This window comes from Dendrobates tinctorius, unplaced genomic scaffold, assembly GCF_039654945.1.
Source record: "Dendrobates tinctorius isolate UK_male_01 unplaced genomic scaffold, ASM3965494v1 ptg000250l, whole genome shotgun sequence".
NCBI lineage: Eukaryota > Metazoa > Chordata > Amphibia > Anura > Dendrobatidae > Dendrobates > Dendrobates tinctorius.
Window position 1 is genome coordinate 27094309 of NW_027361917.1, and position 12884 is coordinate 27107192.

At 47.9% G+C, this 12884-nt stretch overlaps 2 protein-coding genes across 3 annotated transcripts in view; one reads left to right on the forward strand and one right to left on the reverse strand.

Moving 5' to 3' along the window:
• CEBPZOS (CEBPZ opposite strand) overlaps nt 1-6322 on the reverse strand; it is a 57409-nt gene extending 51087 nt beyond the window's left edge. The window contains exon 1 of the mRNA XM_073557595.1: nt 6110-6322. Within this exon, the coding sequence (XP_073413696.1) occupies nt 6110-6112 (3 nt within the window). The 5' untranslated portion in view covers nt 6113-6322. The remainder of the gene's footprint in view (nt 1-6109) is intronic.
• An 81-nt stretch (nt 6323-6403) lies between these two features.
• HEATR5B (HEAT repeat containing 5B) overlaps nt 6404-12884 on the forward strand; it is a 103581-nt gene continuing 97100 nt past the window's right edge. For both annotated transcript variants that reach the window (XM_073557592.1, XM_073557594.1), the window contains exons 1-2: nt 6404-6485; nt 11781-11935. In XM_073557592.1, coding sequence (XP_073413693.1) covers nt 11810-11935 — 126 coding nt within the window. In that variant the 5' untranslated portion in view covers nt 6404-6485; nt 11781-11809. The remainder of the gene's footprint in view (nt 6486-11780; nt 11936-12884) is intronic.

The window sequence follows — 12884 nt, forward strand, 5'->3', positions numbered from 1 at the left end:
CAAAAATCTCCTCCAACAACAATTGGGATCCAACCAAAAGGTTCTTCATTGTGAAGGAGAATATGTAAGCTTCTATCAACGGCATTGAAAAGATGAACGTGAGACATTGAAATTTCATCCCATATAATAAGTTTAGTATCCCGAAGCTCTCGGCAGACTGAGGTTCCTTCTTTAATACTTGATACAGTTCTCTCATTCAAATGAATTGAAATTCCAAATCCGGAGTGGACTGTTTTACCGCCTGTGTAAAACAAAAAAAAAATCTTCAATACAGACATCTTAAATTTACGTTTTTCAGTATTCTGTAATTGTAATTAAAATTACCTTTTAGTAATGTAGCTGCCAAGCCGGTAGGAACAACTGTTTTTACAATGCCACCATTCCCAAGTATAGTAGATGTCAAAGCCTTGTACACGAAAGTCTTTCCACAACCTCCTGCACCAGATAAAAAAAAAGCATTTTTGTGATATGGTTGGATTATTAACTGCATTCATGATTGTTTCAAAGGTGCCTCGTTCTAGGTTCATCAGAAACTGCAGTCGTTCAGATTCTTTTTTCACCCTTTCCACATCAACAATGTCACACATTTTATACGCATCTGATGGGGAAGGTAGTCCACAACTTTTGCAATCTTTAGCAAACTGTCTTAAGTGGTCTTGGATATCGGCAAGTGTTTGCTGCTCGGCCACGTATTCGTTATGAGTCAGGAGGAAGTCTTCCATCATGTTATTTTTATATTTGATGTATAAATCAAGTCCACTTGTGATGTTGGCGTGGTTCAGGATTGCAGCAAATAGCTGTCGAAGCTCACCGGGCATTCTAAATAAAGATGCTTCTTCCATTGTTCTGTCCCACTCTGAATCGTCATGCAATAATCCCATGGCCTTTGCTGCCAGAATATAAGTTTCATATGTGTGTCCTTCCACTGTTCTCAGATCTTCGAATGATGCAGCACCTGTAAACATAAAGAAAATAATTAAAAATTATAAAAAAGTCAGGATGATCTAATAACGTACAATTAGATGAATATGACTTACCCTTGATATGCATCAGGAGTAGGCGCAGGGAAAATCTTTCCATATCTTGTGGAGAGACAGAGTACATTCTTGGAAGGATCTTGTCAGCACCTCTTTTTCTTGCCTTCCAAAACTTATTTGTCCAGACATAATGGTAGGGTATTTCACAATATAAATACTGACGTGCTGATGGATCAGTTTGGTTTAGAACGAACCATTTCGTAAGTTTTGTTCCATCACGCTGAGCTTTTTCCACAGAAAGCAGCTCCATTCCATCCTCAAAGTAAACTGATTGTTGGAAAGGTAGGTGTACCGAAGTCTTTCTACAGCATGGGAACGTGCAGACATCTCAAATTTTCGCAGCCGCCACATTGCTTCAGGCGATGCCAAATATCGTGTGTCGATGTAAGTCTTAATATCGTCCCAGTGGTAGGTGCAGGTGTTGCTGACTTCGTTCACTTGAACAATGGCTCCATCATGTCCTTTGTACACGTACTTGAAAACATATTTGACGGTCTGGATGGAAGAGCAGATTTCCACATTTATGTGTGCGCTGTATTTCTGAGAGAGGTAGGGGTTGTATGGTACAACCCAGCGGCTGTCAACTTCCACATCCCTAATCTTGAGCTTAATGCCATCTTTTCGTCTGCGGTATACTGGATAACCATCCATATTAATATTTGTTTCTTCGCTGAAGTCTTTGGGAAACTTTTTGGAGCATATCCGGATACCTTTAAATCTTCCATACATGGTGAATTTCTATTGTGTTCTCCACAGGGCCCAAGAATCATGCAGCTGGTGACAACATCGTAAAGCTCCTTGTTAATATCTGGGTCAGGAATTTCTGCACAAACAGCATTGTCAAAATCGATAGCTTCTCGAAACTTGTCTTCGTCGTCCAGAATTAAGAACATATGGCAATGAGGAAGACCTGAAACAATAAATGGATGCATTAAATGTGCATTATTAATCATTCCATTCTTAACATTACTGTTACGAACATTCAGATGAATGTACGTAATACCTCTTTTTTGAAATTCAATGACGTAGGTGTATGCCTTTACTTGTCCCACCACTCCACCTTTTTTTTGCAGTCAAGTCGTTTAGTAACTCTTGTAGCTTTAAGTGGAATATGGTAGATACCAAATCTGGGCGGTCTATTGCTGTTTCATGTTGTAAAAGGCCGGACTGAATTTCTTCCCACTTTGGGTTGCAAGTGAACGTAATAAATAAATCCGGCTTTCCAAATTTTGCTACCAAAGTCATCGCATCTTGGTAATTCTGTGTCATGGCACGTTTTCCACCGGTAAAAGAAGAGGGGAAGTATGACGATGCAACCCGGTCTTGTTGTTCAGCCCTAATGTTGATATAATCCATAAGCCCGACATATAATTCTACTCTGAGTTTCTTTAGGTTTTGTCTGTTCCAGTCCAGTCGCTGCGCTTCAACCTTTAGGTAGGCATCAATTATGTATTGTTGTGTCAGCTTGCCAGAATGTAACAGCGGGTTGAAGGATTGTCGATCCTGAAGGCAGTACGCATAGAATTCCCTCATCGACACATTTCTGTTTTTTTTTTCTCTTGTTCCCCTGCATTGTGACTGATATCTTCCTGTTCTTCATCGTCACCTTCCTCCGTTTCATGACTTTTCCTTTTTGCAGTTCTCCCTTGCTTCCGTATTCCAGGTTGCCAGCCGTGTTCACCATACGGAAAGAGGAGTGGATACAGCATTGGATCACAGCTTGGGCTATGGTACACAATATTCTGTAGTCCTCATTGCCCAATGGGATGAACAGCAATGTCTCTTTTGATCGGCAGCTCTCCATCATCGGAGACAAACACAGCTGCAACTTCATTGGCTGTCGGCAAGTTGTATCGGCGAGGGTCGTGTTGTCTATCTTTGGTTATCTACATTTCGATTTTATGCTAGTCGTAGCCACGCTGATCAATCAAATACTTCATCATCTTGAAAGCCTGAGCAAATGGGTTGATATCTCTGAGTAAACAGTCAATAGTATTCATTATGTCCCTCTTGCATCCTTCATTTTGCTCGTTATTTAATCGTTGAATGTTTGCATACTCAGGATCCAATATGTAGAGTTGTGAATATGAAGGAGTATCAGCTCTAAAGAAAGCACAAATATATTTTTAATTATTAAAAAAGAGCAGGAATGAATTAAATTGTATTCAGGTCTTTTACCTTAGAGAAGTTGATGTACAGTGGTACACTTGTCCATGAATGACTAAAACGGGTGGGCCACCGGAAAATTTCATTGACTGAAATCCAAAGGATGCAAAGGCAAAAGCACTGTTGTACTTTCTGATGTTCTTTCTAAAAATTTTTGCCTCGTTCGTATCTTCAGTAAACCATGCTTGAAATTGCTGAGGATATTCATTTACTTCACGTAAGTGTATAGTTCTACATCCGCAGCATGACGCAAACTTTGCACTGTGTAATTTTTCTTTCCAAAAGTGAGATGCACCGCAATCACTACACGTAACGTCTCGCTTTCCCACGTGGTGTTCACTGGGTATATTCTGTGGATTTCTTGCTGCATACCTCGAAGGTGGTGGCAGTTTACGTCGACGGGCATTGTTATTTTCAACTTCCGCAGGTGTCAAATTCTTTCTTCGTTGACGCTGGTTATATATATCAGCTTCCCTTCTTTCTGTCACTCGGTTGATATAAACCTTGTGATATCTCTCTCTGTCCTTATCAATCTGCTCAGGTGTTCGTTGTTGATAACCAATCCTACGATTTTGTCGATAATGTTGCTGTGGAGCAGCTACTGCATCGTTGTCCGGATTTTACTGCAGCCTGTGAGATGGACCTGGCGACTCTTCTTGGCTCATTTTGTTTGGGAGAATGCGGATGCAATTAAATGTACGCTTACCTTGGCCGAAGTGGTTGAATTAAATAGAAAGGAAGTGCTGCGTGTGGTAATGTGTGGGGGCGGAGCCTCGTGTGGTAATGTGTGGGGGCGGAGCCTCGTGTGGTAATGTGTGGGGGCGGAGCCTCGTGTGGTAATGTGTGGGGGCGGAGCCTCGTGTGGTAATGTGTGGGGGCGGAGCCTCGTGTGGTAATGTGTGGGGGCGGAGCCTCGTGTAGTAATGTGTGGGGGCGGAGCCTCGTGTGGTAATGTGTGGGGGCGGAGCCTCGTGTGGTAATGTGCGGGGGCGGAGCCTCGTGTGGTAATGTGCGAGGACGGAGACTCGTGTGGTAATGTGCGGGGACGGAGACTCGTGTGGTAATGTGCGGGGACGGAGCCTCGTGTGGTAATGTGCGGGGACGGAGCCTCGTGTGGTAATGTGGGGGGTCGGGATTATGTGTGGTGATGTGTGGGGGGTCGGGATTATGTGTGGTGATGTGGTGGGGGTCGGGATTATGTGTGGTGATGTGGTGGGGGGTCGGGATTATGTGTGGTGATGTGTGGGGGGGCGGGATTATGTGTGGTGATGTGTGGGGGGCAGGATTATGTGTGGTGATGTGGTGGGGGGCGGGTGTATGTGTGGTGATGTGGTGGGGGGGCGGGACTGTGTGTGGTAATGTGGTGGGTGGGTGGGCGGGACTGTGCGTGGTGATGTGGTGGGGACGGGATTATGTGTGGTGATGTGGTGAGGGGGCGGGACTGTGTGTGGTAATGTGGTGGGGGCGGGACTGTGTGTGGTAATGTGGGGGTGGGCGGGACTGTGTGTGGCAATGTGGTGGGGGCGGGATTATGTGTGGTGATGTGGTGGGGGGGCGGGATTATGTGTGGTAATGTGGTGGGGGGCGGGACTGTGTGTGGTAATGTGGTGGGGGCGGGACTGTGTGTGGCAATGTGGTGGGTGGGCGGGACTGTGTGTGGTGATGTGGTGGGGGCGGGATTATGTGTGGTGATGTGGTGGGGGGGCGGGATTATGTGTGGTGATGTGGTGGGGGGGCGGGATTATGTGTGGTGATGTGGTGGGGGCGGGATTATGTGTGGTGATGTAGTGGGTGGGCGGGACTGTGTGTGGTGATGTGGTGGGGGCGGGATTATGTGTGGTGATGGGGCGGGACTATGTGTGGTGATGTGGTGGGGGGGCGGGACTGTGTGTGGTAATGTGGTGGGGGGCAGGACTGTGTGTGGTAATGTGGTGGGGGGCGGGACTGTGTGGTAATGTGGTGGGGGGCGGGACTGTGTGTGGCAATGTGGTGGGTGGGCGGGACTGTGTGTGGTGATGTGGTGGGGGGTGGAGCTACTGTGCAGGGGGCGGGATTAGCGAGTAATCACGATGCCTCATATATATATATATATATATATATATATATAGATACGGCCATCACTTTTCATGGTTTATCTAGAGCATTCTATAACGCTGTAGATAAGCCCCCGGATCCAACCTGAAAGATAAGAAAAATAACTTTTATTATACTCACCCGGGGGGCGTTCCGGTCCGAAGGGTGTCGCAGGTCCAGGTCCTGCGCCTCCCATCTTCTTGCGATGCCGCCCTCCTCTTGCTTCATTGCTCCCTGGCATCGCGCTCCTGTGCAGGCGCTGGGCCTCTCTGACCTTTCCCAGCACCTGCGCACTGCAGTTCTTTGCTCGGACCAGTGACACCCATAGGACCCCCCCCCCGCCCCCGTGATTATAATAAAACTTATTTTTCTTATCTTCTATGGGGGCATCTGCGGCAGACATGCACTGCTACGGGGGAGTCTGTGGTTGGCCTGCACTTCTATGGAGACATTTGTGATGGGCACACACTGCTATGAGGCTCCTGTGGCAGATACAGACTTCTATGGCGGCATCTGTGGAGGGCATGCGCCTCTATGGGGGGGCATCTGTGGTGAGCACGCACTTCTATGGGGGCATGTCATGGGCACGCACTGCTACGGGGAATCTGTGTCGGCTATAACCCCTGCAACCATATTTCTTTTGTTATTGACAATGAATTAAAAACCATTCACGAGATCAGTGAAAAGCCGCGGTTCTCCTGCTCTCATTACTCTATACTCCCTGGGGGCAGTTACAGGGGTAGAGGACTGGGGTGCAGTGAGGAGACATTACTTTATTTGGAGCCTATGTAAAAACGTGCAGTTCCCCCGGTGATCCGTCCCTGCATACTCACCATTGTACAGCAGTGGCTCCTCCACCAGGGGGCGCACCAGGGTCACATTAGCTCTTCTCTCCTGCACTCACCATTACAGTTACTGGCAATTAAACTCATGTTGTGAACCTGCAGTAAATTCATATCTGCAGCGCAGGCACGTGATGTTCTAGCTGTCGCCAATGTGGGCTAACTGATAGTTACACCTCGTAGTTTTCAGCCAGACAGCTCTGGTCTCCGGCTTTGCCCATATCTAAAATGGTTGCTTTGAGCATTGACGCAGAGTTTGTGGCTGCGTGTCGCGATCTATTGACCTCATCAAGTGCCTGGAAACACTGCTTCCGGGAGGCGGGGCTATGTGTGACAGCAGGCTGAGGGCTTGTAGACGTGTATCCAGGTAACGATCGCCCGATCATGGTGGTTGGGGCATACGGGGCTAGCAGGGATGTGGGCAGTGTGCTGGCATAGTGGCTGCAGGGTGTGGGAGCCAGGTCTGTCTGTCAGGTCTCACTGACCCAGGATGCAGTGTCGCTGAGACCTGATTAGACGTGTCAGCACCAATATACATGTTCCACCATATTACATGGGGTCAAAGGGGGGGGGGGTTCTCCATGTACCACACATCCCCAGTCTACAGGACATTGATAAATGGGCGACTGCTGGGACTGATCATGAGAACGGAGGTCCCATCCACTTCTATGTGTGACCGCCGCTCCATCCACTTCTATGTGTGACCGCCGCTCCATCCACTTCTATGTGTGACCGCCTCTCCATCCACTTCTATGTGTGACCGCCTCTCCATCCACTTCTATGTGTGACCGCCGCTCCATCCACTTCTATGTGTGACCGCCGCTCCATCCACTTCTATGTGTGACCGCCGCTCCATCCACTTCTGTGTGTGACCGCCGCTCCATCCACTTCTATGTGTGACCGCCGCTCCATCCGCTTCTATGTGTGACCGCCGCTCCATCCGCTTCTATGTGTGACCGCCGCTCCATCCGCTTCTATGTGTGACCGCCGCTCCATCCGCTTCTATGTGTGACCGCCGCTCCATCCGCTTCTATGTGTGACCGCCGCTCCATCCGCTTCTATGTGTGACCGCCGCTCCATCCACTACTATGTGTGACCGCCGCTCCATCCACTACTATGTGTGACCGCCGCTCCATCCACTACTATGTGTGACCGCCGCTCCATCCACTTCTATTTGTGACCGCAGCGCCATCCACTTCTATGTGTGACCGCCGCTCCATCCACTACTATGTGTGACCGCCGCTCCATCCACTACTATGTGTGACCGCCGCTCCATCCACTTCTATGTGTGACCGCCGCTCCATCCACTACTATGTGTGACCGCCGCTCCATCCACAACTATGTGTGACCGCCGCTCCATCCACTTCTATGTGTGACCGCCGCTCCATCCACTTCTGTGTGTGACCGCTGCTCCTTTCACTTGTATGTGTGACCTCTGCACCATTCACTTCTATGTGTCACAGCCGCTCCATTCACCTCTATGTGTGATCGTTGCTCCATTCACCTCTATGTGTGATCGTTGCTCCATTCACCTCTATGTGTGATCGCTGCTCCATTCACCTCTATGTGTGATCGCTGCTGCTCCATTCACCTCTATGTGTGATCGCTGCTGCTCCATTCACCTCTATGTGTGATCGCTGCTGCTCCATTCACCTCTATGTGTGATCGCTGCTGCTCCATTCACCTCTATGTGTGATCGCTGCTGCTCCATTCACCTCTATGTGTGATCGCTGCTGCTCCATTCACCTCTGTGTGTGATCGCTGCTGCTCCATTCACCTCTGTGTGTGATCGCTGCTGCTCCATTCACCTCTGTGTGTGATCGCTGCTGCTCCATTCACCTCTGTGTGTGATCGCTGCTGCTCCATTCACCTCTGTGTGTGATCGCTGCTGCTCCATTCACCTCTGTGTGTGATCGCTGCTGCTCCATTCACCTCTGTGTGTGATCGCTGCTGCTCCATTCACCTCTGTGTGTGATCGCTGCTGCTGCTCCATTCACCTCTATGTGTGATCGCTGCTGCTGCTCCATTCACCTCTATGTGTGATCGCTGCTGCTGCTCCATTCACCTCTATGTGTGATCGCTGCTGCTGCTCCATTCACCTCTATGTGTGATCGCTGCTGCTGCTCCATTCACCTCTATGTGTGATCGCTGCTGCTGCTCCATTCACCTCTATGTGTGATCGCTGCTGCTGCTCCATTCACCTCTATGTGTGATCGCTGCTGCTCCTCCATTCACCTCTATGTGTGATCGCTGCTGCTCCTCCATTCACCTCTATGTGTGATCGCTGCTGCTCCTCCATTCACCTCTATGTGTGATCGCTGCTGCTCCTCCATTCACCTCTATGTGTGATCGCTGCTGCTCCTCCATTCACCTCTATGTGTGATCGCTGCTGCTCCATTCACCTCTATGTGTGATCGCTGCTCCATTCACCTCTGTGTGATCACTGCTCCATTCTCCTCTGTGTGATCGCTGCTGCTCCATTCACCTCTGTGTGATCAATGCTCAATTCACCTCTGTGTGATCGCTGCTCCATTCTCCTCTGTGTGATCGCTGCTCCATTCACCTCTGTATGATCGCTGCTCCATTCACCTCTGTATGATCGCTGCTCCATTCACCTCTGTGTGATCGCTGCTCCATTCACCTCTGTGTGATCGCTGCTCCATTCCCCTCTGTGTGATCTCTGCTCCATTCCCCTCTGTGTGATCTCTGCTCCATTCTCCTCTGTGTGATCTCTGCTCCATTCTCCTCTGTGTGATCTCTGCTCCATTCTCCTCTGTGTGATTGCTGCTCCATTCTCCTCTGTATGATTGCTGCTCCATTCTCCTCTGTATGATCGCTGCTCCATTCTCCTCTGTATGATCGCTGCTCCATTCTCCTCTGTGTGATCGCTGCTCCATTCTCCTCTGTGTGATCGCTGCTCCATTCTCCTCTGTGTGATCACTGCTCCATTCCTTTCTGTGTGTGACTGCTGCTCCATTCACTTCTATGTGTGACCGCCTCTACATTCACTTCTATGTGTGACCGCCGCTCCACAGGACCCCATTCTGATGACTGGTGGGGGGCCAAGTGGTTGGACTGGTTTATAGGTGAAAAATGTTTGTAGGATAACCCCTTTAAAGGGAATCTGTGACCAGGATTTTTCCACCTGATCTGACTTCAGTATAATGTAGAGACAGAGACCCTGATTCCAGCGATGTGTCACTTACTGAGCTTCTTGCTGTAATTTTCATAAAATGATTGTTTTATCAACAGGAGATTATCACTAGAGGATAATGGCCATGTAGTCTTCCATATCTAAGAGCTATGTATAATTTCTCTCCCACCACTGATTGGCAGCTTTCTGCCTATGAACAGTGTACACAGAAAGCTGCCAATCAGTGGTGTGGGTGGGGTTATTTAGAGCTGAGCCGTTTTAAGAAGTTGCAACCTTTTTGCGCAGTTGTACTCCAGCTGACTCCCCTCCCCCTCTTTCTAAATTAATTTTATGTACATCTGAAACTTTTGCAGAAATTTACCAAATTGTAGCCAAATGTGACATTTTGCATTAAAAAGCTAAAGGTTAACAAAAAAAGCATTTCTGATTTTGCGAAAAATTCATGACCCTTGTGCACCATTTTGGAGAATTTGGAATAGAAAACATCATCAACCTCTAGACAAAAAAAAAGAAAGCGACTTAATAAAACTCCATAAAAAAGTATTAATGGTGTCCATCCAGTGTGGTCAGGACTGTCCAGACCAAAGTACGAGACTATAGTATATTATTAAGTGGGGCCAGCGTCAGACATCATTGTGATACACAGCTGTGTTCAGGTTCTGCAACCTAGTAGACCTTTTTAAAGGGGTTGTCCACTAGTTGGATATTGATAGCCTATCCTTAGGATTGGTCATCATTATCAGATCTGTAGGGGTCCAACACCCGGGTTCTCCCACTACTGGTTGTAAGAAATGTATGAAGCAGAAAACTTCAGCTCTATATAATGTTTAGAGGCTTTTGCAGCCCAGGTCCTATGCAGTTGAATGGCCATTACTACGCACGTGTGGAGCATGGATGGCCATTATTCTGCACATGTGGAGCATGGATGGCCATTATTCTCTACATGTGGCACACGGATGGCCATTATTCTCTACATGTGGCGCACGGATGGCCATTATTCTCTACATGTGGCGCACGGATGGCCATTATTCTCTACATGTGGCGCACAGATGGCCATTATTCTGCACATGTGGCACACAGATGGCCATTATTCTGCACATGTGGAGCACGGATGGCCATTATTCTGCACATGTGGAGCACAAATGGCCATTATTCCGCACATGTGGAGCACAGATGGCCATTATTCCGCACATGTGGAGCACGGATGGCCATTATTCTGCACATGTGGAGCACGGATGGTCATTACTCTGCACATGTGGAGCATGGATGGCCATTATTCTCTACATGTGGCACACGGATGGCCATTATTCTCTACATGTGGCGCACGGATGGCCATTATTCTCTACATGTGGCGCACAGATGGCCATTATTCTGCACATGTGGCACACAGATGGCCATTATTCTGCACATGTGGAGCACGGATGGCCATTATTCTGCACATGTGGAGCACAAATGGCCATTATTCCGCACATGTGGAGCACAGATGGCCATTATTCCGCACATGTGGAGCACGGATGGCCATTATTCTGCACATGTGGAGCACGGATGGTCATTACTCTGCACATGTGGAGCACGGATGGCCATTATTCTGCACATGTGGCGCACAGATGGCCATTATTCTGCACATGTGGCACACAGATGGCCATTATTCTGCACATGTGGAGCACGGATGGCCATTATTCTGCACATGTGGAGCACAAATGGCCATTATTCCGCACATGTGGAGCACAGATGGCCATTATTCCGCACATGTGGAGCACGGATGGCCATTATTCTGCACATGTGGAGCACGGATGGTCATTACTCTGCACATGTGGAGCATGGATGGCCATTATTCTCTACATGTGGAGCACGGATGGCCATTATTCTCTACATGTGGAGCACGGATGGCCATTATTCTGCACATGTGGAGCACGGATGGCCATTATTCCGCACATCTGGAGCACGGATGGCCATTATTCCGCACATCTGGAGCACGGATGGCCATTATTCCGCACATCTGGAGCACGGATGGCCATTATTCCGCACATCTGGAGCACGGATGGCCATTATTCCGCCCATGTGGAGCACGGATGGCTATTATTCCGCCCATGTGGAGCACGGATGGCCATTATTCCGCCCATGTGGAGCACGGATGGCCATTATTCCGCCCATGTGGAGCACGGATGGCCATTATTCCGCCCATGTGGAGCACGGATGGCCATTATTCCGCCCATGTGGAGCACGGATGGCCATTATTCCGCCCATGTGGAGCACGGATGGCCATTATTCCGCCCATGTGGAGCACGGATGGCCATTATTCCGCCCATGTGGAGCACGGATGGCCATTATTCCGCCCATGTGGAGCACGGATGGCCATTATTCTTCACATGTGGAGCACGGATGGCCATTATTCCGCACATGTGGAGCACGGATGGCCATTATTCTTCACATGTGGAGCACGGATGGCCAATATTCTGCACACCTCATGAGGGTCTTACTAATTCTCTTAGTAATGTCTCCTTCCAGTTGTTGTCGGCACCTATTAATCGACAGACATGGAGCTCGCCCACAGTTTGCTACTGAAAGAAGATGCTCTGGCTCAGGTCACAGAGGCTAAGAAACCTGTCTTTATCTTTGAATGGCTGCGCTTCCTGGACAAAGTGCTCATCGCAGCAAACAAGGTAACAGTACGATTCTGCAGCACATGGTTGCATGTATGTATGTCACAGAGCGTATATGTGCGGGAGTTGATCTGAAAAATCATCAGTGTACTGAAAAGTAAAAATTTTTTTATCAATTTATATTGGAATGACGCCTTCTATATAGAGAAATCCCTCCGTCACACTCGCGTGCTGCATCTAGGGTTAGTGGCTCTGTAACAGTTTTCTCCAGTTATAGTCATCATGGTGATGGAGCCTGTTTTTGGCTGGAGATGTTACTGGGGGGGAAGACAAGGCAGGTGTATCACGGGAATCCATGTCCCCATCAAGACATAGTTGTGGCATGAGAGGTTAATAGACAGGTGGTCTTACTCTAGAGAGAAATGTTGGTGCCTATGTATTACATAGTTACGTAGGTTGAATAAAACCTAGGTCCATCAAGTTCAGCCTTTCTCCACCAACTGTACATTTCGTCACTAAATTAGCTACAACCCACAATGTTATGTGTATCAAAGAAATCGTCCAGCCCTTCTTTAAAAGCTGTTATAGTGTCTGCCATTACTACTACCTGTGGTCGGGCATTCCACAGTCTGAGTGCTCTAACTGTAAAGAACCCTTTCCTGTTTAGCTGTCGTTATCGCCGTTCTTCCACCAGTAACGAGTGCCCCCTAGTCCTTACATTGCACACTAAATGAGGTAGGTTAATTTACTCTACAATTAGACCTTTCATGCTACATTTTATAGTCGCTGTCTTTTCCCCTTTTAATATGGTTTTCATCTGTATAAAAAAAAAATTGTAAAAATTAGATTCACCTATCAATGAGATAAAGTTGAAAGTAATGAAACGTTCATAGCAAAATACTGTTTGATTGCAGAATTGGTGGTCTATTGAAAACACGGAATATTGATACTTGTATACGTGTGTGCGTGCTGTATGGATCTGTTCTGTAATAACACACAATGTATTATT